Source organism: Notothenia rossii (genome assembly GCF_949606895.1).
Source record: "Notothenia rossii genome assembly, chromosome: 1".
Taxonomy (NCBI): Eukaryota; Metazoa; Chordata; class Actinopteri; order Perciformes; family Nototheniidae; genus Notothenia; species Notothenia rossii.
Window position 1 is genome coordinate 94,737,007 of NC_136912.1, and position 27,846 is coordinate 94,764,852.

The 27,846-nt window shown below is 40.6% G+C and overlaps 1 protein-coding gene across 1 annotated transcript in view; it reads left to right on the forward strand.

Moving 5' to 3' along the window:
- Positions 1 to 27,846, forward strand: part of cacna1ea (calcium channel, voltage-dependent, R type, alpha 1E subunit a) — a 158,228-nt gene that overhangs the window by 242 nt on the left and 130,140 nt on the right. The window contains 1 exon segment of the mRNA XM_079651058.1: positions 19,861 to 20,378. Coding sequence (XP_079507184.1) covers positions 19,894 to 20,378 — 485 coding nt within the window. The 5' untranslated portion in view covers positions 19,861 to 19,893.

The window sequence follows — 27,846 nt, forward strand, 5'->3', positions numbered from 1 at the left end:
AGTCAGAGAAGATTGTATGTGACTTGAAACACTAAAGTCTGCAGTTTTGCTTTGAAAGAAATTAACAGTTTTTGTGGCAAACTTGTTTTTGCCTTTAAGACAAGGAAGAGGGCATAAACATGTTTTACTTTTCTTAAGGAAACTGTTTTTATATTCCACTAACCTTGCCTTGTTGTATGCATAATGTTTGTTTCCTCTTGCTCTATTTCTATTGATGCAGTCTTTAAATATATATTTGTTTTGCTTTGTATGTGGAGACTTCAGATGTTCATTGCTAAAACTACACTGAAGCCAAGCCGTGCATATAACAATAAAACCTTTGAGTTATCCTTAGTGTACATTAAACCAAATCAGCAATGTGCAAAGACAGTGCTCTTTACTTTTACCAGTGCAAAGAGAAATGATTAGACTGTCATTCAGAGCTTCTTATTTAGTGTGTTGCTCAGAGCGGATGTCAGAGAGGAGGCAGACATGAAGTAGATACGTAAAATACATTCAATATAATGGTAAATGTGGAGAAGGAATGTACCTTTATTGGACCTGAGGTGTTGGGAAAGGCAGCGATCATTACTCCAAGGAGGGACTAATTCATGAAGGATGGAAACAATCGAGACTACATTTGCTGCAGGGAATAAGAGAGGAAGTGTGTGTGTGTGTGTGTGTGTGTGTGTGTGTGTGTGTGTGTGTGTGTGTGTGTGTGTGTGTGTGTGTGTGTGTGTGTGTGTGTGTGTGTGTGTGTGTGTGTGTGTGTGTGTGTGTGTGTGTGTGTGTGTGTGTGTGTGTCAAGTTGTTGATGAGGTTTTAGATTATAAGATGTCACGATTTGATTGTATCATCCATCTTCTTGTTTTCTATTATGTCTTATATATTTGAAAGACGCAGGTGGTGATGTTTTTAGATAAACTAATCCATCAGACGTAGAATACATTTTTTTTGTCAAGTCATGGGAGTTTGACAGTGAAAGGAAGAGGCAGTTTGTATAATCAGTGTTTGTGTTGTGGATGACAGGCGGCTGAAACACTGCAGTCTCTGTTTCTCCTGAGGTGCAGTTTAATGTAACAACACCCCATTACCTCTTAAAGGTCTCCTATTATACGGTGCTCATCAATATATCACAGGTCTCAGATATATCCAGAGCCTGTCTCTGATTGGCTGAAACACCAAACAGATCATTGCAGCATTACCCATAATCCCCTCTGTTTCAGCCCTGTTTAAAAAGTGCTGATTTTCTGTCTGTTACTTTAGATGAAAATAAGGAGCCCCTCCTGATTGGCTAATGGTTACACAAGACAGAACATCGTTATGACATCATAAAGTGGCCAAAATCTGATCAGCTCATTTTCAGACAGGTTTTTATAGAAATGGATCAAAAAGAGAGAGAATCTTTGTTCCTGAAACTTTCAGAGTCTCTTTCCACAGAGGGGACACATGTTGATGTAGAAGAGACATGAAGAAGAGGGGACACATGTTGATGTAGAAGAGACATGAAGAAGAGGGGACACATGTTGATGTAGAAGAGACATGAAGAAGAGGGGACACATGTTGATGTAGAAGAGACATGGAGAAGAGGGGACACATGCTGATGTAGAAGAGACATGAAGAAGAGGGGACACATGTTGATGTAGAAGAGACATGAAGAAGAGGGGACACATGTTGATGTAGAAGAGACATGAAGAAGAGGGGACACATGTTGATGAAGAAGAGGGGACACGTGTTGATGTAGAAGAGACATGGAGAAGAGGGGACACATGTTGATGTAGAAGAGACATGGAGAAGAGGGGACACATGTTGATGTAGAAGAGACATGAAGAAGAGGGGAGACATGTTGATGTAGAAGAGACATGGAGAAGAGGGGACACATGTTGATGTAGGAGAGACATGAAGAAGAGGGGACACGTGTTGATGAAGAAGAGACATGAAGAAGAGGGGACATGTGTTGATGTAGGAGAGACATGAAGAAGAGGGGACACATGTTGATGTAGAAGAGACATGAAGAAGAGGGGACACATGTTGATGTAGAAGAGACATGAAGAAGAGGGGACACATGTTGATGTAGGAGAGACATGAAGAAGAGGGGACACATGTTGATGTAGGAGAGACATGAAGAAGAGGGGACACATGTTGATGTAGAAGAGACATGAAGAAGAGGGGAAACATGTTGATGTAGGAGAGACATGAAGAAGAGGGGAAACATGTTGATGTAGAAGAGACATGAAGAAGAGGGGACACATGTTGATGTAGAAGAGACATGGAGAAGAGGGGACACATGTTGATGTAGAAGAGACATGGAGAAGTGGATTTTGCATAATAGGTGACCTTTAATGCTTGATCAATGATCTCCTTGTCAATGAGGGTAAATTGACTATTTTGTCTCAGCAGTGTCTTGTAAATGAACACGTGTCACATACCATCCTGATCGAGCCTGGATCTATTTTCCTGTTGTGTTAATCTTTCCTTGACAAGTGCTCTGATGTTCCTGGATGAATGACAGCACTCTCCATGAAGGGGCTGCAAATTGGTTTTCATGGTGTATAAATTAGTGCATCCACTCAGCGTAAAACAGACCCTCAACTGATCTGAAACCAGCTGTGTGTCTCAATGCACCTTCAAGATACTGAGTAATAGTGATTAATGATCTCCAAACAGCCGACAGATGGTCACTAGGTTTGTGATGAGTTGCTGCAAGCTGTGAGTCTTTATGATCATTTTCGTGAAAAAACATGATTCAAGACCTTCTGAGATGCTCACGCTATAAAACAGTGTTTGCTTTATTTAAATATTTCCATTTGAGCAATATACCTGAGGACTCTTTAAAGTAGAGACACTACATACTGATATACACCTGAACATCAGCAGGAGAGGACTCTTTAAAGTAGAGACACTACATACTGATATACACCTGAACATCAGCAGGAGAGGACTCTTTAAAGTAGAGACACTACATACTGACATACACCTGAACATCAGCAGGAGAGGACTCTTTAAAGTAGAGACACTACATACTGATATACACCTGAACATCAGCAGGAGAGGACTCTTTAAAGTAGAGACACTACATACTGATATACACCTGAACATCAGCAGGAGAGGACTCTTTAAAGTAGAGACACTACATACTGACATACACCTGAACATCAGCAGGAGAGGACTCTTTAAAGTAGAGACACTACATACTGATATACACCAGAACATCAGCAGGAGAGGACTCTTTAAAGTAGAGACACTACATACTAATATACACCTGAACATCAGCAGGAGAGGACTCTTTAAAGTAGAGACACTACATACTGATATACACCTGAACATCAGCAGGAGAGGACTCTTTAAAGTAGAGACACTACACACTGATATACACCTGAACATCAGCAGGAGAGGACTCTTTAAAGTAGAGACACTACATACTGATATACACCTGAACATCAGCAGGAGAGAACTCTTTAAAGTAGAGACACTACATACTGATATACACCTGAACATCAGCAGGAGAGGACTCTTTAAAGTAGAGACACTACATACTGATATACACCTGAACATCAGCAGGAGAGGACTCTTTAAAGTAGAGACACTACATACTGATATACACCTGAACATCAGCAGGAGAGGACTCTTTAAAGTAGAGACACTACGTACTGATATACACCTGAACATCAGCAGGAGAGGACTCTTTAAAGTAGAGACACTACGTACTGATATACACCTGAACCTAAGCAGGAGAGGACTCTTTAAAGTAGAGACACTACATACTGATATACACCTGAACATCAGCAGGAGAGGACTCTTTAAAGTAGAGACACTACATACTGATATACACCTGAACATCAGCAGGAGAGGACTCTTTAAAGTAGAGACACTACATACTGATATACACCTGAACATCAGCAGGAGAGGACTCTTTAAAGTAGAGACACTACATACTGATATACACCTGAACATCAGCAGGAGAGGACTCTTTAAAGTAGAGACACTACATACTGATATACACCTGAACATCAGCAGGAGAGAACTCTTTAAAGTAGAGACACTACATACTGATATACACCTGAACATCAGCAGGAGAGGACTCTTTAAAGTAGAGACACTACATACTGATATACACCTGAACATCAGCAGGAGAGGACTCTTTAAAGTAGAGACACTACATACTGATATATACCTGAACATCAGCAGGAGAGGACTCTTTAAAGTAGAGTCACTACGTACTGATATACACCTGAACATCAGCAGGAGAGGACTCTTTAAAGTAGAGATACTACATACTGATATACACCTGAACATCAGCAGGAGAGGACTCTTTAAAGTAGAGACACTACGTACTGATATACACCTGAACATCAGCAGGAGAGGACTCTTTAAAGTAGAGACACTACATACTGATATACACCTGAACATCAGCAGGAGAGGACTCTTTAAAGTGGAGACACTACATACTGATATACACCTGAACATCAGCAGGAGAGGACTCTTTAAAGTAGAGACATTACATACTGATATACGCCTGAACATCAGCAGATATGTTTGAATAAGTAGTACTGTTGAGCTGAAACTAGATCTGAGGGATCAATGTGGTTTCCCCTCAGCCTTGTGGATGAATGTGCTTTAAATGTCAGTGGCCTTATTGCTATGTTTCCCTGTGGAACACCCTTTATGAACAGCATGTCATTTGATGTGTCCTATAAAAGCCGGCAGATTCTAAGCTGTTATGCTTTGACAATCAATTTCTTCTGTGGTAGGATCACATCAGTGTTTGTTATCTATCTATATCAATATTTAATTTTCTGCACAAAAGTGAGACTGTTTGTTGAACTGAACAAACATAAATGCTACAAAAACCCTTCAGATGTGAAATAATAAAGCATGATTATATAAACCGCAGCTGCAGAGATGGACATGAGTACAGGCTCAAGGTTGAAGTACAAATACCTTAGTTGGCCTCCCTTTTCACCGTCGGAAAATATTGTTAACTTCATAAAATAAATGATATTTGCAGCAGAGAAAATGTGTGAGTGTTTTCTGTTTTCCTGCCCTCCCCATGAGTCTCCTTCTTCTACCAGTGATTGAACCATAACAGTGTGGCGGTCCTATTAGTGCTGTTGATCATTACTGATAGGAAGTGTCACTTTATGTAAGGTAATGGTCTTTCTTTAAGGTCAATCACAGCAGAGGGATCCCTTTGAAAGCATCCATCATGTATACCTGTCTGCAGTTAAAGACAAAAAACCTGCTGCTTTAATCCTTACGCAGCGTCCACACGGCGGCGTGCGTTGAAGCTTGCCGGTGTACTGGTCTGAAACGCGATCAAGAACCAATCACATGAATTTCCCGCCCCGGACACACAAGCACGCGGTTTGATTGGCTAGAGCTTGTACTGGCATATGATTTGATTGTGCCGCCGTGTGGACGGGCCGTTATAGTTGTGCTCATATACAGTATTTGCTTGCTTGCATATGGCAAAATGCACCCAATGCAGTAAAACATCCTTGTATTTGTGGCCATCCCTGAAGTTAATTGATACTTACACGTTTAGTTCAGCAGGTTAATCTCCACATATTAACACCACTATATGATTTAAATAAAAAGCTAAAGTTGGGCTGTAAAGGAACTACAGCTCGGTCACATGACTTCAAGTCACCACCGCTAAGCTAAAGGTGGCTAATGTTGCGCTATAAAGGAACTACAGCACGGTCACATGACTTCACGTCACCACCGCTAAGCTAAAGGAGGCTAATGTTGGGCTATAAAGGAACTACAGCACGGTCACATGACTTCACGTCTCCACCGCTAAGCTAAAGGCGGCTAATGTTGGGCTATAAAGGAACTACAGCACGGTCACATGACTTCACGTCACCACCGCTAAACTAAAGGCGGCTAATGTTGGGCTTTAAAGGAACTACAGCACGGTCACATGACTTCACGTCACCACCGCTAAACTAAAGGCGGCTAATGTTAGGCTTTAAAGGAACTACAGCACGGTCACTATGAGCTTCAGCGAGCATCTAGTCTTTTTCTCTGGAGATGGAAAATACTTTTTAGTGTGGTTTGTATAAACATCATCATGATGCTACATTCAGAAATGTTTAAAATACACTTTTATTTATCACAGTCTGCACATTTGCATGTTTACTGAGCCCATGTTTTCATTGAAATGCACCACAGTGTGTGATAACAGTTGTAAATAGTGTATTTGCTGGCACTGCACTCTGTATAAAACGGAACAATAATGTGCAGCAGCTGTATTATGAGAGTCACGGCTCTAAATTACAGGCAGGATAATATTACACGTCTCATTGAGAGGACAGTCATATAGTGTACCTGCTGTAAAGTATTTATGCCGAGTCAGCGTTCTTTACTCGTTTCACTTGGTCTTTGTCCTTCTGCTGAACAACGAAAACACAGCTGTACTTTCTGTAATATGAAAAAAGCACATTAATCACAATCATAATACTTATTTATCCCAGGGGAAATGTGGTTTGGGGGCAGTTCCTCCAATTTTGACTGAAATAAATGAATAAAAAGACTTATTCACACATAAGGAGTTGAAGTAAGAAGGTGCAATAAAAAGATAAAATAATAAAATGAATGGGAAATATTATTAGTAGCTTGAAAAAAGTACATCTGCTTGACCCTTTGAGACATCTTCAGGCCTAATTTTCTGAGATTGAAGATGTCTGAATTGAACAGATTCACAGCATTTGTATTACATGTTGAATTTAGCTGGGACTGTTATTCAAAGCTACGTACAATAAGTGCAATCAACCATGGGGGTAGAAACGGAAAAACAATAAGAATCCTGGAAATAAGCAGAAATCCTTTATTCGTGCCGCAAGGGGGAATGTACGTTGGTACAGCAAAGGGGAGTGCAGATATCAAATAAATACATTAAGTACAGCTTAGATTTCGCATTTAAGCTAAATCAGGATTTATAAAAGGTAACTGTAATCAGATGACAATGTTGGTAAGAAATTCTAACTATTTTCTTTTCTAAGGTCACATTGTTCTGTTTTCTTCCATAATAGAGAGGCGAAGTCCCGCCCATCTCCTTCCAACCCATGGGACCTTATTTCGGAAAAATTATGTATTGAAGTCAATGGAGAGAGAAAGATTATCTTTCGATCTCGTTTGAATTGTGCCACAAATTACACATATGATGTTTGTCAATTTAAAAGATCATTTCCATGTCAAAAAAGTCACAGTTTGTCGTAAAACTGTTGAAATATAAGACTATGAAAAATACGCAACTAGAAAGACTACAAATCCCAGAGTCCCGGTCCCGCATGCTGGCTCTTACGGAACCGACTAACTCCCCTTGTGTGTGTGTACAGCTCTCAACATGCCCAGACTTGGAGTGATTTTCACCTCTTTTAATACTTTCCGCCTCATTCTGAAAGAAAGAAGTGAAATGTGCCAACGTGACGGCCGTCTGGGTGTGTGGTGCGAGACGGGAGATGTAGTTCATTGAGCGGTTTCACACAAAGTCTTACTTCACAGTTTTACGACACATTTTAATTTTTTTTACTTGCAAAATTATCTTTTAAATTGACAAACATCATATGTGTAATTCGTGGCACAATTCAAACGGGATAGAAAGATAATCTTTCTGTCTCCATTGACTTCAATACATACTTTTTTCTAAATAAGGTCCCATGGAGGTCCCGCGGAAAGGGAGGGACTTCGCCTCTCTCTACACTTGTATTGTTATTTATTTTCTCTTTTGTTTATTTGCATTGCATTTGATGTTGAGGTAATACAAAAGAAACAGAAAGAAATGAGGTTACATCAGAATCAGAATTTGACATTTTGTTTGATTAAAATAAAAAGTATTTAACATTAAAGAGATTAAAGACAAGTATTTAAAAAAAGGAGTACAATGAATTTATGACAACTGCAGTATGTTATATTTTATAGTGGAAGGCTGTGATTTAAAGAGAGGTAGCTATATATAGAAATGTGCAACCATACTCGGAGAGATGAACATACCTTTTTACAGGTAACTGTAATGGACTACATTTGTATAGATACCCTTCCCCCTTCAAACTGTCCCCAAGATTTCCTACAATTCTGGTTGAATCACCTCCTCCACCTCCTCCTCGCTTTGGTTATTTTCAGCTGGGCTCAAATGTAACGGCAGATTTCCTAATTTAAACGCATGGTTCCAGGTGACATAACACTTCCTGACATATATTTGGCCCCTGACTCAAGTTGAGGGGAGGATGTGGTGAAGAGTGATGGGTAATCAGTGTGTGTGTATGTGTGTGTGTGCGTGTGTGTGTGTGTGTGTGTGTGTGCGTATGTGTGTGTGTCTTTGTGGGGAGTAGGGGGGCAGCAGGTGTGAGAAGGTTCCTCTCCGTCAGTCCTCATTAGTAACCTTGCAGATACCTGGCCTTCCAAAAAAAAGTGTGTTAAAACGATTCAACCCTCTCTCAACACATATTAGTTTGTCTGCTGGAAAATCTCTTGAAGGAATGAGTCCTTAAACCGGGAAATTAGTTAGACTGGAAGCACCATGTGTTTTGTTTGTTATCCTGAAATAAGGTCTGTGCTTAACTCAAACTGAAGAGATTTCGTCCTGCAACATAAAATACGTCAGTAAATACCCCACTGGTGAATGAAAAAAACAGCGGTTTCTAACAAGTGTCTAAATGAGTCGACTAAACGCCATTACGCCCAACATTAGCCACCTTTAGCTTTGCGGCGGTGACGTGAAGTCATGTGACCGTGCTGTAATTCCTTTATAGCCCAACATTAGCGGCCTTTAGCTTAGCGGTGGTGACGTGAAGTCATGTGACCGTGCTGTAATTCCTTTATAGCCAGGGGCGGTTCTAGGGGGGGGGGGGGCAGGGGGGCCATTGCCCCCCTAACACTCACTTTGGACCCCCCTGTGGCCCCCCTAAAAAAAAAAAAAGTTTATGATTAAACGATTTCTTGGCTGACGGAATAGGACAAGTTACGATTTTTGTCATTCTAGTCGGACCCAATAGAGCAGGGGTCTCCAACACGTCGATCACGAGCTAACGGTATCTCGCAAGCCCTCAATAGCCCCCACTTTACAAATATGTTTGTTTTGTTTTTTTAACGCAAGCCGTCATCGACACGGAGGAGCACACAGCCTCTGTGAGCGAGCGAGACAGAAAGAGAGCTAGACAGAGCACACCTTTATCTATTTAATGTGTTGTAAAAAATTAAGAAATCATTCCAATGTGTACTATAGGACAGTAAAAAAAGAAAATACAGTTTGAAAGGGGAGTGATTATGCATAAATATACAGAAAGAATACTAACTATAGGTAACATAAGATAAGAATAAACTAGTTTAAATAATTTGTTATTGGTTGTGATCATATTCTAAAGATGTTTGGATTATTGAAAAGTATACAGCTCCCTTTCATCTGAGTGTTGAGAGCTGTATCCATAAATTCATTTTGTGCTCAAAGTGCACCAGATTGATGCCTTTAACTTCAACATTTCAAAAAAAATCTTCCCGGGGCTGCATGCCCCCGGACCCCCCTAGAGAAGGTTAAGTCCACCCCAAAATAAAGCAGTTTCAAATGATTAAATTGCATACATTTTCTTTTAGTAAACACTGAAAACGGGTCCCACAGACCCAAACAGCACACAAAGGTAAGCATATAATAATGTGTAATGAAACAAATACCAATAACCCTATTGCATTGTTTTCTTAGGTGTATGCGCAATTACTTCATACTGTCTTTGTCTTTTTCGTCCTGCATTTATTGTGCCCCCCTCAGAAAATAACTGGCCCCAGCCTGGCCCCCCCAGTCAAATTGGTCTAGAAGCGCCACTGTTTATAGCCCAACATTAGCCGCCTTTTGGTCCCTGTTTCAATGAAAGAAATCTAATATAACACCCCTGCACCTCTCTATGGCATTGTTTGTGAAGGATCTAAGATGGTGGCAGTCTGAAAGCTCTAATCCACAAAAAACCTCTTAAAAGTTAATTAGGAGAATGAGATGGAACCACAGCCAGCTTTCCTGACAGTATGGTTTTGATAATTGTGCTGAGAAACCAGTGAAGTGCAGATGAAGCCGCTGAGTGTTGATGTTTGACTTGTGGCAATGCATTGTGGGTGTTTTTTCAGACCTCTGCAGTAGCTCTGAGTTTGGCCTGGCTGCAGTAATGGTTCTGATAATAGTCACACAAAGGAAGTGGAATAAAACATAGATGTTTTCCAAAATGTCAGCCTTTATCTTCGTCTAAATATACAAATGACTTCCTCTCCTTTCTCCTCAATGATGGTCACAATGTTAATTTGACTTTTGCATGGTAATATTAATGGAAGCCTTTTAGTAAATAGACTTTCTGGTGTATCAAATTAGATGATTGATACCAGAGTGCTTTCGAAATAATATATAGTATGTAATATTTTTTCTGAAACGTTTTCAATAACTACCCCAGGACATATTTTTCCAGCAAGTACCACCTGACTAGTACCAGACATGTCATCACTACGTAACACTCTGCTATTGGCTAGCGCTCCAACACATTGTACATGATAGGCTAAGGAGCGGGACATCTCTAAGCGGTCGACCAATCACAACAGAGCCGGCCAGCTATCCAATCAGAGCAGACTGGGCTCTGGTTTCAGACAGAGGGTGAAAAGAGGTTTTAGCATAGACACAGTAGAGCCACTAGATACTAATATGAACCTGAACATTAGCATAATATGGCCCCTGTAAATGCATCAATATTCATAATCCAGTAATTTAATATGATTCTGAAATGGTACATTAAATAAAATACTTTTGCATTTTTACACAATTAAGATTTTGAATGCAGGACTTAACAAAGTATTTTTACCAGTGTTTTTATTTGTATCTCCCTGTTGCGATCTCACAGACAGATGGTAAACGACCATGAAGAAATCACTTAGGAGCGGCAGTATTGAATATACTGCAGACTACATATGTTATGTTTACACAACGTCTAAATGACCTTTACGCTTGCACTGCAGTTGATCCCTCGTTGTTTGCTGATTACATCTGGAGAGACTTAAAGAGCATCCTTGTGGTGATTTATAATTAATGTCATATACTTTCTTATCTGTGTGTAGCTTTGGAAGGCCTATATTTAATTCAACCCTATAATAACAATATTTGTCTAAAACAAAAAGCGTGTTTGTTCCACCCTTTTTATTACTATTGATCCACACCTCTCTCAGTGTATTTCCCTTTTTGTGGTGTTGGTAGTTTTATACATTGTGTAATCAAACAGTCTTGTGTAATCTCCATTGTGTTGGCGTTCCCATTCAGCCAGTTTGAAAACATAATTTACAAAATGGATTCAGTGAGCACCGGATCAATGGAAGCTCTCTCGCCATTTATCAGACAGAGCTCATCCTGCCAGGAAACACACAATGGACCAACACGTAATATATATTCATCATAACTTATATTTAAAAAACCAGTGTTCAACTTCAGTGAAAGGATTAACAAAGACACAGATTTGTTTTACCATGATACTAGGTCTAACATTGAAGTTTAACCTGTTAAGCCCGAGAGCCCCCGGTAGAGGGGTTTGCGGTTTTTTTTTTCTCACGAAACTGTGTCTATGGGCTTCTTAATATTTAAAAACCTTTTAATGTGTCATACCGGATAAACGTGAAGAAACTCAGCTAATTGACGATATGAACAATTTCTACCAAAACAAAACACAAGTCTCATAAGAAGCGTCTAAATCAGTGGTTCTCAACTGGTCAGGCCTCGGGACCCACTTTTTACTTGGTCAATAAATCGCGACTAGAAAACGTTCTGTAATATACGCTTTTCAGCATACAATATTGATAAAAGTGAAGTACAGTGCATATATCCCTTATATCCCTTCACAGAACTAAAGTATGCTTTTAAACAAGGCACACATGCTGAAAACCTAACCCCAGCAGGGGGGTCTGAGGGGATTCTCCCCCAGGAGACTTTTAGAAATACTAACATAAACTATGCATTCTGGTACACTCTGAGAAGAAAATAAATAAATCTGTTACTACCCGACATATTAATAATATTTTATGCCATTGTTTGTTTTTCACTTTGTTCTGACATCTTGCTGCGAGAAGAGTAAAGAGGAGATAGTCTGAGTGACTTATTTTAAATTGTGGGTAAGGGTAGATAGCTCCCATTGTTCTGTGACCTGTCAATCATCAAACCGGGGGTCATATTTCATTATGTGTTCATTCGTATCTGAAGTTGTACCCATGGATGTATAAAGAAGAGTTCTACCGTAAAGTTATTCTCCGTGGTGACTTCTGGCAACAATCTTGATTCTGATTGGCCAGAAGACTCGAAAAAAACAAGATATTTTATTGAGAAGATGATCACTACGCCATAGAAGTTTTCAAAACCGTTTATGGTCTCCGGTACTTCCAGTCCAACGCCGACTGCATGCACAGCGTTAGAAAATCGGGCCTTCAAAATAAAAGTTTGACTTTTCCCCCCCCCCCCCAAAAAAAAGAATTCCAATTTTTTTTCTTCACTCACACATCCGCGACCCACTCGAAACGGTTCCGCGACCCACTTTTGGGTCGTGAACCACCAGTTGAGAACCACTGGTCTAAATGACCCCTGAGCGAAAAAATGCTAACGCACTTAGCACAGAACTCAAGGTAAAAATGCCCTTATTACTTATCGTAACTGCACATACAAGATATCCGATTGAAGCTGATATTCCACAGATTGTATTACATTTAAGAAAGAAAAAAATGTTTGTAACATAAATACAACTTGCAAATCATTATTTCATAAACAAAATAATGATCTTTATGAAACTTTCCCTGGATGTTGCCAACATATTTCAGCATGCATGATCCTTCCCATTTGTCTTATATTTGTGGAAGAAATTGCTCTGGAGTCCAGTTACATTTACCGTGTCTTATAACTCTTATAACTCTTATTACAAAAAAGCTATTGCATTGTCATGACCCTTCTTTATACATGACTTATCAAGAATGTCCTCTGGATTGCACCATACCGTTTTGCTGCACTGCATTGGGGCAATAATCTTATATTTCGTACAAGCCACAAATCATAATGTGCTGCAGCTCCATCAGCACTTTAAACACCAACTAATAAAGTCTGTTAAAAGCTGCTTAGCTCTGTACTTACTGACCAGGAATACTTGCATTCTGGCATTGCATAAAACAAACATGGCTTTTATCTGCCAAGGGTATGAAATAAAGCTGTCATTTGGTACGGTGGTTACATTTCAATCAGGATCAGGAGAGACTTGTTTGGATTTAACAGTGTATATTTATGCCAAGAATACACAGATGAGCGTAATGGTGTTTGGTGATAAGACCTTGTTGTGTTTTAAACATATCTATCATCAGTGGCGGACTGGCCATCGGGACGTTCGGGACGGGCCGGTCGGACGATGTGGGCCGGTCAGATAAGTCACTAGCGCCCCCCCCCCCCGTTGACAATTTACTAGTGGTACCGAAGTGGGCCTAGTGGTACCGAAGTGGGCCGGTCGAGATGCCGGTCTGATTTTTACTCCCAGTCCGCACTGCCCATCATATAGGATGACTCAAAATTCCCATTATAAATATTTATCATTAAGTTTTCCTCACACTCAAGTAAACCTTTGGATGTAGGATGTCAACGTAGAGTCAGAGTCATTTAGATTGAGGTCTTTCTACCTTCACTCATGTAAAAGATCTTTTATCATAATATAAAATATAGATACAAGTCCTCACATTTGGCTTTTTTTGCTTGTAAAATGACTCAAACTAATGAATTTATCACATACAAAGTTAACTGACTAACTGTTGAATAATTAAAGGTTATTTATTACATATTTTTTAAGTATGTGTCCGGCTCGAGTGCGCTAGAATTTGAAAGTACGCAGCCGCAAAAAATCTGCCCCTTCCTTCAGACTTCCTCACAGAGCCCCTCCTCTAACACACACGAACGCGCACATGACCAATGAGGGCACGAGATAAGTTTGTGCACAGATGGAAGGCTGACAGGCAGGTAGGCCATCCAGTTATTTTAGCCGGGCCGGATCAGATGATTGGTCGTGCTTTTTACAGCGCCACGGCTTCCACAGATGAGATATTTTTATATATTTATTGTCAAAGCATTTAATATATTCATTGCTATCGGGATGTTAAGAGCATTCCATGGAATATAACAAAAAGTGTTTCTGAAGTGAATTACCTTTAAGGTCCAAACTCCGTCTCAAACATTTTATTTTTTGCCTAAAGGTTGTCCCATTAAAATATATGTTCATTATTCCAATAATGAACACTCATTCTCTATAATTAATCATTAACTTTGTTCGTCTCCTCGTATAAAGTACAATTTCACTTGCAGGACTTTTACTTACTTTTTTCTCCTGAAGTAAATGATCCGGGTAGGCGTCGTTTAGCAGCTCTCAGTAAAGAGAAGAGAGAGAGGCCATGACTTTGCAGCACTTGTTGTTTCTGTCATCTTAAAATCATTAAGTAGCCTAGCTTCATTTACAGCCACTTAACCTGAAGTCTGCTTTCTGGGTTGTCATTATAAACCATTAACCCCCCCAGAGAGCGGGAAATTAACAGTGTCAGTGGTAATGGACATGGTCAATCAGAGGCTAAATACACTTCAGACCAGAGTCCTGCACGGGCCTGATTTTCAAGACCCGCTTCCGCAAACCGACCCGACCTGTCAGCACAAGATCCGCAAACCGACCCGAACCCTCATATCCTATGAGCAGTGAAAACGTGCAATTATTAACACACGCAGTTGCATATTTGGCTCAAAAAGCGTGGGATGTTGGTTATTCTCTCCGTCTAGGATGACACCAAAAGCCTCCCAGACGTTGGATTTCGCTCTTGAGGAAGAGTTATTGAAAATGCTGTATTCTCCGAGCTCCGCCTTCACCTCAGCCATTTCGAATGCAGCAGATTGATGCGGTGCAGGTTATGATTATGAGCGGTCCCGCGGGGGAGAGGTCCGAGGATTTAAACATTAAACTAAACTATTATTATTTGAATATATTTATTATGCAACACCCGCGAGCCGACCCGCATCATCTTTGGTTTACCCAGAACCGAACCCGAAAAAAAAAAAGCGTTAGAAAAAATACCACCTGCGAGTCGGATAGGACTCTGCTTCAGATTACATATCAAAGAAATGATCTTGCAGGGTAGGTTTGGAAGGACCCTAAGTGCGGTTATTACATTTGAGTCCTTCTCTTTATTGCGATATTCCAATGTACCTGTAACTCATTTAAATATATTTATAATGCATATTTTAATAGAGGAAAGATTAAGAAAGGCAGACTCCTTCCTGTATGTATTGAACGTGTTGCTGACTGTCTGATATCTTTCTAATTATGTTTGCATGTTATCAATGGCTAAACACAGAAATAATTGGTACAAATATTGTAGTTATTTGACTCGTTTTGCATCTCATCACTAGAGATTATATTATTACAAACTTGTTATTTTAGGAATGTACAATCATACATATACATATGAATTATTCATTAGTATAGTGATACTAGTTGTGTTTGCAGCACAACCAGCTGCAAACAAAACATTGGCATTGATTGTTTTGTAACGTTTTTGTGGCTAGGTTGCTAACAGATAGCAGTAGCTTTTTACGCTATCGGAGCAACATTAGCGTTAAAGGCCCAGTGAAGTGCATGTTTTTGCACCAAAATGAAATGGCAGTTTCATTCCTTACATATCATTGTGCCTGTTCATGGCTAAAATATTTTTTAATAATTCATAATTAATGAATTAATGAATTATTAATTTTGCCGTCTGAGCCTAACGGAAGTTGCAGACGATAGTGGCTGTGACGTCACAAGATGTACCCAGTTGCGATTGTAAACATGGCGGAGACTCTGGAAAGTGATACTAGTGTGAGAGAAATGATTGATTTGGACAGCTTTTCGGACAGGATAGATGAGGAAAGTGATCAATCTGGTGCACTTTGAGGGCAACATTAAGAGATTTATGGATACAGCTCTCAACACTCATATGAAACATATATTTCAATAATCAAAAAACATTGGAATGATTTCTTAACCTATTTTATACAACTAATATTACATAGATGGAAATATTTGTTTACATAGATGACCAAACCCACTGAGATAACTTAGGCTACAGTTTACCTCCCTGAGCTGACGTTATCTCTCTCAGTCCCACAGGAGAGCACTCTCTCTCTCCTTATTGTTGAAACACCTAATCTCCGTTAGCTCCGAGCTAGCACCAGATGCTAACAACAACCCTGTAACTCTGTCAGTCTCTCTTTCTCTCTCTCTCAAATCGACCAGTGGCCTTTATTTATCATGATCAATCAAAGAGTCTCCGAAACAATGACACCAGCCAGGCTCACCTTCATCTTTTGGGAACAGAAACATCGCCACTTCGGCAGACTTGACATTACTACAGCCAGCGGCAATGCATCGTTTCCCCTGTGTTTTTCATCCCTCTTTCTTCACTGTCGCCTCCATTGTCAGGTTTTCTCGATTGGAAATCACTTCCAGTCGACTCCGACACACTTTCCAGGAAAATACTAGCTCAAAAACGTTGAGAAATTCGACTTTGAAAAAGAGAAAAAATGAACGGTGGTGAATGTAAACAGTGCGGCGGCGTCCATCTCGTGACGTCACGCAGTAGATCGCAAGCCACGCCCACGAAGGCGAAGGTCGACTGCAGATTTCCCCGGAAAATTCAAAACTCGTCAAATTTGTTGCTATTCCAACATTTTTTGATATGGGTTCCAATGGACAATTTTGGTCATTACTATACGTATTAGCATAACAGATCATGCACAGGTGCACACTTCACTGGGCCTTTAATTTGCTGTTATATTTTTCGTTAACTCACACCATTGAGTATTCGCTTTTTAGCTCACTTCTTTTGTCTCTACTAACTCCTGAGTAAAATATATCTCACTCTTTCTTTAGCTGCTAAATGCCCCACAATGTTCACCGCTAACTTGGTCTGTTAGCTGTGCGGTGCTAAGCTGCTAATGCTAGTTTACAGAGGGTTAAATCGAAAAAAAACAAGTGTGGTTACAAACTGTAAAATAAAACTGGACAGTAAGACAAAAACAATGAGTTTAAAGATGCGAAGAGACAGATGTTAATGTGTCACTTGGTAAAACATAGTTCATCAGAACAAGTTCAACAGTTAGCATTTTCACTAGCATTAGCAGTTATATTAGCCATAGCCAGTATCCTTAGCCTCAGTAAGATGTTTGATGCATTACAGATACTTTCGCATTTTTCATAGTTTCTTTCCTCTAAAATGTATATACTTCAATATGCAATAAATCAAATTGCTACTGGTTTATTCGTGCTCTTATAAACACATTGCCAAAAGTACTATTGCAACCTCTGTTCTGCTGAACTCAGGCTTTAGCTTCTAGATATTCCCGGGGTTTTGCCTTCTTCAGTGCACACACGCTAGTTGTTCGTGTAAAACTGTTGATTTGTGCTTTGTGATACCATCAACTCAAGAGCTGCTCTAATCATTAGTGCCTCGTTTATAGCAGCATGCGTCCTTTTATTGACAGCAGTGTAATTAAGAGTGCTTAAGCGGTCTGATAGATTTCATGCATCTATGCCATAGATCTATGCTCAAGAACACACCAAATAGCTCTCATCCTTTCATCTCTGTGCAACGTCCTCTTTTACTGAGACTCAATATCTTCAACCCTTTAAGTTATTTAGAGGCATTTCAGTCCGAGGGGCCGTTAAACCAGAAATCTATCACTAAAATGGTGAGGGCTCCATAAAGCAAGAGTGGGGACAGCAGCAGCAAAACTGAGGCTTTTTTACTGCATGGCAGGCAATATTATTAGTACGAAGTATTGTGTGCATGTGTTGCTTTACACACACCAGTAACTACACTCAGTGTTCCTACCACATAAAGGGAGAATATTGGTTGTTAAAATTACTTTCCCTCTCTTTCCTCCCGCTTTGTAATTGCACCATTAGGCACAGCGCTGGAAGTATTGTGTGATTATTTGTTTTGAGAGGTTGCACTGCAGCTCGTGTAATTGGTTCTGACGCTCAGAAGACTGGCAATATTTCAAACTGACTGAAGACAGTGAAGGGAGGGCTGAAGCATTGCATATTTACTTAACATCTGGATGTATTCAGGCTTTTGACTGATGTATGTAATATAACACTAACGCAAAGAGGTGTGTGTCTGCACATACAGTGGGAGTGGTGTTAATAAACAGAATTGAAGGGTGAACCCTCTTTAATGGTCTCACATGCAGAGCACACAGTGACATGTGTTCTCTGCTTTTAACCCTTCCTAGTGCCAGGAGTATAGCACTAGGAGCAGTGGGCAGCTATTGTACAGCGCCCGGGGAGCAATGGGAGTGGGGGGGAAGGGGGTTGTCCGGTGCCTTGCTCAAGGGCGGCAGGGCAGGAGGTGAACTGGGACCTCTCCAAGTAGCAGTCCACACTCCATATTTTAGGTCTGGTCGGGGACTTGAACCGGCGACTCTACAGCTCCCAGTCAGAGCCCCTACTGACTGAGCCACTGCTTGCTTGCTACATCCTCTCTGCACTGTGTTGCGAGTGAACAGGGTTAAGAAAAGAGAAGATGTGAAACTTCATTTGATTTGAACTGCATATTCAAAATGTCTGAAAAGTTGAACTCAGAGCTGTGCAGTTGTTCATGTTTTGGATGGATGGTAAAGAAGGTTTTAAGAGTGTAAAAGAAATGTCATTGTGCATAAAATGATTTTTATTTTTAATGTCATTATTATCTCATAATAGTTTTTATTTCCTAATAGTTTAGGGTTACTGTTCAAATGTTTTCCCTCTAAATGATACACCAAAGCAAACCCCTATGTGTACAATTATTCGGCAATAAATATGGTGGTACGATCCGTATGAATTTTCCCTGTTTTATTTTGTAATGTCAAGATCTGTCTTCCTGTTTTATTTTGAAGAGTGTTCATTTATTTAGAGCACATGTGTCAAACTCAAGGCCCGGGGGCCAAATCAGGCCCTTGGTGGATTTAATTTCGGCCGGCAGGATAATTTCTAATTCCTATTAGATCTGGCCCTCCGGTATATTGCACGCACACCTTCACTCCATCCTAAGGGTCTCCTCAGCTCAGAGCCTGAGCCCAAACATTGATGACCTTGCACCCAAGATGAGATGCCAAGTATCTGAGCTAGCATCACAGAGCAGCACACTGACTTTAATGGATGTTTCCTTCTGCACTTTCTCTCTCACGACAACAGGGCATGTTTGGTTTCTCTTTGAGGGAAATAGTTTTGTTGAAGCTGTTGTTGGCCTGTGGGAAAATGTAATCATAAGAACTGACTCTGGAAAAGCTGCAGATAGAGCCATAAGAAATGAATCAACTGATTATTTAATGTTTAATGTTTTTATAGGCAATCATTTAAGCTTTGTTAGTTCCAGGTTTAATATGTGCAATAAGTTCATTTCAATAAGTTCTGCAATAAACATTGAACCAGTCCGGCCCTCCACTAGTTCACATTTTTTTATTTTGGCCCACTGTGTATTTGAGTTTGACCCCCCTGGTTTAGAGAGAGAGTTTAGCATAGCCCAGCACTGTGCATTCTGGGTCAATACAAAAAATTGTCTTCTGCACTTGGGTCCTATCTACTCTGCTCTCCAGTCTTGGCATGGGTTTAGAGAAAACATTTAAAAAGGATTAGACAACTGTGAAATAAAATCCGAAAAAGTATATCGGCCATTTGTCAGTTTCCACTTTCTTACATCTGATTAAATATCCTGTGCTCGTGAATCCTTCGTTTAAATTAAAGTTTATGCATTAATATCTCTCACCTCTCTTTTCTCCCCCTCTCCTCCTCTCTCCCCCTCTCCTCCTCTCTCCCCCTCTCCTCCTCTCTTCCCCTCCTTTAGCACTATGCTGAGATCCCGTGCAGGTTTCCCACCATGCTGGAACTGGGCTCGTGTTCGGTCACTTCTGCCTCTCTGACAGGGGATCGCCATGCTTTGGGGCGACAAAGACCCCCATCAGGTCTTCAATCAGAGTGTCCTGTGGGGGGTCTGGATGTGGGGACAACCCCGAAAAAAAAGCACCACATCCTGCGTTCCTCCACCCCAACAGACCCTGAGAGATGGCAGAAACGTGGATCCGGAGAGACCCCCGCCCTTTTGGAGCCTCGGAGCCTTTCCATCTGTTTTGACACCCTTTATCTCCCACAAATGCCGGGCCACGAGCCTCCAAACCGCCTGGGCCTCACTCTGGAAGTTGGTTCCACTTTTGATGTGGGTGGGGGGATAGATGGAGATCCTGCAGTCAGTCCCAATGTGATGAAGAGACGTCGGGGGGGTCTCATCGAGCAGAGGGACATCGTGAAAGCCCACCAGGCTCACAAGATCCACAGCACACCTCAGGCCAGACGCAAGGAGTGGGAGTGAGTATATGAAGCTGATTTACCTCCACACCGACCCCCGACTCTCTTTTTCTGCTATCTGCATTATGTATATATTATTTAAGCTGAATCTTTATCCAAAACAAGTGCAATTAATCATGAAAATCCAATTCCAAACGCCAAGTATCCTGCAGGTATTAGAGAACAAAAGCTGTAGTTTATGGTGGTGTGGTTCACTGAACATCTCAGGTTGTGTGCACACGTTGTGATTGGTTAACCGCTTAGAGATGTCCCGCCCCTTAGCCTATCACGTACAATGTGTTGAAGAGCTTGCAAATAGAGAACCGCTGTGACGCGTCCTAAAACCCGGAAGTAAGTTAGCATTTTACCACTTCAGTTTCCTTCGACAAAAAAGCAATTCAGTTTCTCCATAGGGTTTAGGAAAATATCTGAAATCAGGTCTGTGGTTGAGACACATTGAAGAGACGGATCACGTTTTTTTCTCCGACATTAAATCCATCAGCAGTGACCCCACTGGTGATCTCTGAAGAGTTGACGTGTCTGAAAAACGATGGTTGTTACCAAGTAGCTGAATAGGACTACCGTAATTTTCGGACTATAAGCCGCGCCTTTTTCCCATTTTTCGACGCTGCGGCTTATATAACGGTGCGGCTAATCTATGGATTTTTACAGCTAACGGCCACTAGGGGACCTCCTAAATCTATGGATTTACAGGTTACAGTCCACCACCTTTAACTCTATGGGCTCTATGGCCGCTCCGCGCCCCCCACATTTAAGCTTCTGGTGACTAGATTTATGATTAGAAAATTATAAAAGTAGCTTTGAGATGTGGAGATTGAACAAAACGTGATCCGTCTCTTCAATGTGTTTCAACCACAGACCTTATTTCCAGCTATTCTCCTAAATCCTATGGAGAAACTGTATTGCATTTTTGTCGAAGGAACCGGAAGGAGTTTATTTCCGGGTTTTAGGAAGCGTCACTGTGGTTCTCTATAAGGGCGCGGGTGTTACATTGTGATGTCGCTATGTTCGCCATGTTCAGGAAGTGAATAAACATTAAGTCCCCAAATAAATCCTCCCTAATTGATCTCATTCTAACTAATGTTCCCCATAAATACTCATCTGTGGGAGTCTTTGCTAATGATGTGAGTAACCACTGTGTTGTAGCAACAATCAGGGACACTAAGGTCTTAAAGGTTAAACCTCGTATTATCAGTAAGAGAGACACAAAACATTTCGTGGAGCAGGGTTTTGTTCATGATCTGTTTGGCTTTGATTGGTGTAAAATGGATCTGTGTGCTGATGTAGAAACTGCATGCTCTTATTTGTATCTTGGTTTTATGGAGATCATTGATAGACATGCACCCCTGCGTCAATTTGAGTAAAGGGACGAGACAATCCTTGGTTTTCTGCTGAATTATCTAGTCTCCTACATGAGAGAAACAAGGCCTGGGCAAAGGCTAGGCCATTGATTGATTGATTGATTGATTGAAAAGTTTATTAACAGCTTGTATATTGGGTACAGTACAGTACAGCTCAAAACATACAATTGTTAAGGGGATGCAGACCAGAGAAAGACTTTCGTCTTGTTTACATCAGGGTCCCCCATTTCCAATTCATCATATCATTTAAGACATATAAGACATATTTGACATACAGATGGCTTATTTACAATTTTCATTTTAGATTTCGTTCTAATACATCCTAACCGGACATTTAAGACATACAAAGTCTACAGATATACAGTTAGTAACAGAGTCTAAAATGCGAGTATATACATAGATGGGGGGGGGAAGCTGTCCATCAGGCTCAGAGGTAGAATGGCTGTGTTTTAGGCAGCTAAGAAATAGCTTCACTTCACAAATCAAAAGTGCTAAGTCTAAGTATTATCTGTCAGTAACCACAAAGAACCTGAATAATCATAGAAAATGTTGGAAAGCCATAAAATCGATATCCACTGGTGAAATCTGTAATGAGCTACCTCCGTGCCTCACCACAGCATCTGGCTCTATATCGGACAGGGCCACTATGCTAAATTGTTTTAATGAGCATTTTGTTTCCTGTGGCTCTCTGTTTGATTCTGTTTCTAACTCCGTCTCGATGAACACCACCGAAGCAGACTCTGAACAATGTGATTTGGAAAACTCTTTTAATTTCTCTCCTTTTACTCTTGATGTTGTTCATGAAGTCTTGACCAAGAAACCGGCTGGCCCGGACAACGTAGAACCTTTCTTTTTAAAGATAGCTGCAGATTTTATTGCACGACCTCTGTAGACTTTCCGCTGTCCTGATATAAACTGACATATAGTCATGCAGAAACAGACTTCATATGAAACAACTTTATGAATTAAAATATATAATGTGTTAATTACAAGCTTTAGAGGTGATGGTTTGTTACCTGTATCTCCTGCTTCCATTTTTTTTGCTAAGCTAAGCTAACTGGCTGTAGCTTCATATTTAGTGTACGGACGTCACAATGTCTACAATAAATTATAAGCACATTTCCCAAATGTCAGAACTATTCCTTTAAATGTTACCCAAACATTTGCTTTGTGTGTGTGTGCACCCTGCTGTGGAGAAAATATTTTCTCATATCTAAATAATTTCTTTGACCTTCTCATTACCGGCATACTGTTTCTTTGTGTGTATGTGTGTGTTACCTGTTTGCTCCTTGAACATGTGTGTGTGTGTGTGTGTGTGTGTGTGTGTGTGTGTGTGTGTGTGTGTGTGTGTGTGTGTGTGTGTGTGTGTGTGTGTGTGTGTGTGTGTGTGTGTGTGTGTGTGTGTGTGTGTCTTTGTATGTGTATTTAATGGTTTCCTGCCCTGTGGCGTTGTGGAATTTCTAGCTGATTATAGCATTGCCCCCCCCCCCCCCTCTGGTTCCCTGCTAAAGCTGGAGATTCACCGCTGTGCCCCCCCCCCCCCCCCCCCCCCCCCCCGAATCTCCACAGGCACAGGATGCCTCGACTCTTACTGAGTTATGTCTTTACCTGAAGACAGAGAAAGAATGAGGAGGTGCAGAAGAGAGGGGGAAATATCACTCTGTAATCAGTATGTAGTGTCTCTACTTTAAAGAGTCCTCTCCTGCTGATGTTCAGGTGTATATCAGTATGTAGTGTCTCTACTTTAAAGAGTCCTCTCCTGCTGATGTTCAGGTGTATATCAGTATGTAGTGTCTCTACTTTAAAGAGTCCTCTCCTGCTGATGTTCAGGTGTATATCAGTATGTAGTGTCTCTACTTTAAAGAGTCCTCTCCTGCTGATGTTCAGGTGTATATCAGTATGTAGTGTCTCTAATTTAAAGAGTCCTCTCCTGCTGATGTTCAGGTGTATATCAGTATGTAGTGTCTCTACTTTAAAGAGTCCTCTCCTGCTGATGTTCAGGTGTATATCAGTATGTATTGTCTCTACTTTAAAGAGTCCTCTCCTGCTGATGTTCAGGTGTATATCAGTATGTAGTGTCTCTACTTTAAAGAGTCCTCTCCTGCTGATGTTCAGGTGTTATCAGTATGTAGTGTCTCTACTTTAAAGAGTCCTCTCCTGCTGATGTTCAGGTGTGTATCAGTATGTAGTGTCTCTACTTTAAAGAGTCCTCTCCTGCTGATGTTCAGGTGTGTATCAGTATGTAGTGTCTCTACTTTAAAGAGTCCTCTCCTGCTGATGTTCAGGTGTATATCAGTATGTAGTGTCTCTACTTTAAAGAGTTCTCTCCTGCTGATGTTCAGGTGTATATCAGTATGTAGTGTCTCTACTTTAAAGAGTCCTCTCCTGCTGACGTGCAGGTGTATATCAGTATGTAGTGTCTCTACTTTAAAGAGTCCTCTCCTGCTGATGTTCAGCTGTATATCAGTATGTAGTGTCTCTACTTTAAAGAGTCCTCTCCTGCTGATGTTCAGGTGTATATCAGTATGTAGTGTCTCTACTTTAAAGAGTCCTCTCATGCTGATGTTCAGGTGTATATCAGTATGTAGTCTCTCTACTTTAAAGAGTCCTCTCCTGCTGATGTTCAGGTGTATATCAGTGTGTAGTGTTTCTACTTTAAAGAGTCCTCTCCTGCTGATGTTCAGGTGTATATCAGTATGTACTGTCTCTACTTTAAAGAGTCCTCTCCTGCTGATGTTCAGGTGTATATCAGTATATATTGTCTCTACTTTAAAGAGTCCTCTCCTGCTGATGTTCAGGTGTATATCAGTATGTAGTGTCTCTACTTTAAAGAGTCCTCTCCTGCTGATGTTCAGGTGTTATCAGTATGTAGTGTCTCTACTTTAAAGAGTCCTCTCCTGCTGATTTTCAGGTGTATATCAGTATGTAGTGTCTCTACTTTAAAGAGTCCTCTCCTGCTAATGTTCAGGTGTATATCAGTATGTAGTGTCTCTACTTTAAAGAGTCCTCTCCTGCTGATGTTCAGGTGTATATCACTATGTAGTGTCTCTACTTTAAAGAGTCCTCTCCTGCTGATGTTCAGGTGTATATCAGTATGTAGTGTCTCTACTTTAAAGAGTCCTCTCCTGCTGATGTTCAGGTGTATATCAGTGTGTAGTGTCTCTACTTTAAAGAGTCCTCTCCTGCCGATGTTCAGGTGTATATCAGTATGTAGTGTCTCTACTTTAAAGAGTCCTCTCCTGCTGATGTTCAGGTGTATATCAGTATGTAGTGTCTCTACTTTAAAGAGTCCTCTCCTGCTGACGTTCAGGTGTATATCAGTATGTAGTGTCTCTACTTTAAAGAGTCCTCTCCTGCTAATGTTCAGGTGTATATCAGTATGTAGTGTCTCTACTTTAAAGAGTCCTCTCATGCTGATGTTCAGGTGTATATCAGTATGTAGTCCCTCTACTTTAAAGAGTCCTCTCCTGCTGATGTTCAGGTGTATATCAGTGTGTAGTGTTTCTACTTTAAAGAGTCCTCTCCTGCTGTTGTTCAGGTGTATATCAGTATGTACTGTCTCTACTTTAAAGAGTCCTCTCCTGCTGATGTTCAGGTGTATATCAGTATGTAGTGTCTCTACTTTAAAGAGTCCTCTCCTGCTTATGTTCAGGTGTATATCAGTATGTAGTGTCTCTACTTTAAAGAGTCCTCTCCTGCTGATGTTCAGGTGTATATCAGTATGTATTGTCTCTACTTTAAAGAGTCCTCTCCTGCTGATGTTCAGGTGTATATCAGTATATAGTGTCTCTACTTTAAAGAGTCCTCTCCTGCTGATGTTCAGGTGTATATCAGTATGTAGTGTCTCTACTTTAAAGAGTTCTCTCCTGCTGATGTTCAGGTGTATATCAGTATGTAGTGTCTCTACTTTAAAAAGTCCTCTCCTACTGATGTTCGGGTGTATATCAGTATGAAGTGTCTCTACTTTAAAGAGTCCTCTCCTGCTGATGTTCAGGTGTATATCAGTATGTAGTGTCTCTACTTTAAAGAGTCCTCTCCTGCTGATGTTCAGGTGTATATCAGTATGTAGTGTCTCTACTTTAAAGAGTCCTCTCCTGCTGATGTTCAGGTGTGTATCAGTATGTAGTGTCTCTACTTTAAAGAGTCCTCTCCTGCTAATGTTCAGGTGTATATCAGTATGTAGTGTCTCTACTTTAAAGAGTTCTCTCCTGCTGATGTTCAGGTGTATATCAGTATGTAGTGTCTCTACTTTAAAGAGTCCTCTCCTGCTGACGTGCAGGTGTATATCAGTATGTAGTGTCTCTACTTTAAAGAGTCCTCTCCTGCTGATGTTCAGCTGTATATCAGTATGTAGTGTCTCTACTTTAAAGAGTCCTCTCCTGCTGATGTTCAGGTGTATATCAGTATGTAGTGTCTCTACTTTAAAGAGTCCTCTCATGCTGATGTTCAGGTGTATATCAGTATGTAGTCTCTCTACTTTAAAGAGTCCTCTCCTGCTGATGTTCAGGTGTATATCAGTGTGTAGTGTTTCTACTTTAAAGAGTCCTCTCCTGCTGATGTTCAGGTGTATATCAGTATGTACTGTCTCTACTTTAAAGAGTCCTCTCCTGCTGATGTTCAGGTGTATATCAGTATATATTGTCTCTACTTTAAAGAGTCCTCTCCTGCTGATGTTCAGGTGTATATCAGTATGTAGTGTCTCTACTTTAAAGAGTCCTCTCCTGCTGATGTTCAGGTGTTATCAGTATGTAGTGTCTCTACTTTAAAGAGTCCTCTCCTGCTGATTTTCAGGTGTATATCAGTATGTAGTGTCTCTACTTTAAAGAGTCCTCTCCTGCTAATGTTCAGGTGTATATCAGTATGTAGTGTCTCTACTTTAAAGAGTCCTCTCCTGCTGATGTTCAGGTGTATATCACTATGTAGTGTCTCTACTTTAAAGAGTCCTCTCCTGCTGATGTTCAGGTGTATATCAGTATGTAGTGTCTCTACTTTAAAGAGTCCTCTCCTGCTGATGTTCAGGTGTATATCAGTGTGTAGTGTCTCTACTTTAAAGAGTCCTCTCCTGCCGATGTTCAGGTGTATATCAGTATGTAGTGTCTCTACTTTAAAGAGTCCTCTCCTGCTGATGTTCAGGTGTATATCAGTATGTAGTGTCTCTACTTTAAAGAGTCCTCTCCTGCTGACGTTCAGGTGTATATCAGTATGTAGTGTCTCTACTTTAAAGAGTCCTCTCCTGCTAATGTTCAGGTGTATATCAGTATGTAGTGTCTCTACTTTAAAGAGTCCTCTCATGCTGATGTTCAGGTGTATATCAGTATGTAGTCCCTCTACTTTAAAGAGTCCTCTCCTGCTGATGTTCAGGTGTATATCAGTGTGTAGTGTTTCTACTTTAAAGAGTCCTCTCCTGCTGATGTTCAGGTGTATATCAGTATGTACTGTCTCTACTTTAAAGAGTCCTCTCCTGCTGATGTTCAGGTGTATATCAGTATGTAGTGTCTCTACTTTAAAGAGTCCTCTCCTGCTTATGTTCAGGTGTATATCAGTATGTAGTGTCTCTACTTTAAAGAGTCCTCTCCTGCTGATGTTCAGGTGTATATCAGTATGTAGTGTCTCTACTTTAAAGAGTCCTCTCCTGCTGATGTTCAGGTGTATATCAGTATGTAGTGTCTCTACTTTAAAGAGTCCTCTCCATTGCAGACCATTCACAGTAATTTTCTGAATGAGTATCCTTCATTTGCATTTGATATTTAAGCCCATGTGACAGTGGTATTGATGTGGTTGATTATTGGATCCGTAGAGCTGTTCTCTCTCCTGCCTCACGTCATTATCACAACACTCAAAATGACAGATATACACTTGATGATGACCAAAGTGAGTCAGGATCATTACAGCCGTGAACATCCACCTCTCGGGAACATTTAGCAGGAAGCAGATGAGATGAGTGAACACCTGCTGCGGTTTTTCTCAGGAAATGAGTCTGTTTTTCCATCAAGGAAGAGCTATTTATTAGGGAGAGGAAATCTGATTCTGATGGGAGGTTATTTCCAGTGTTTGATTTGATGTATTTCAAATGTGTAAAACAATAATATTAAAAAAAATCAATAAAA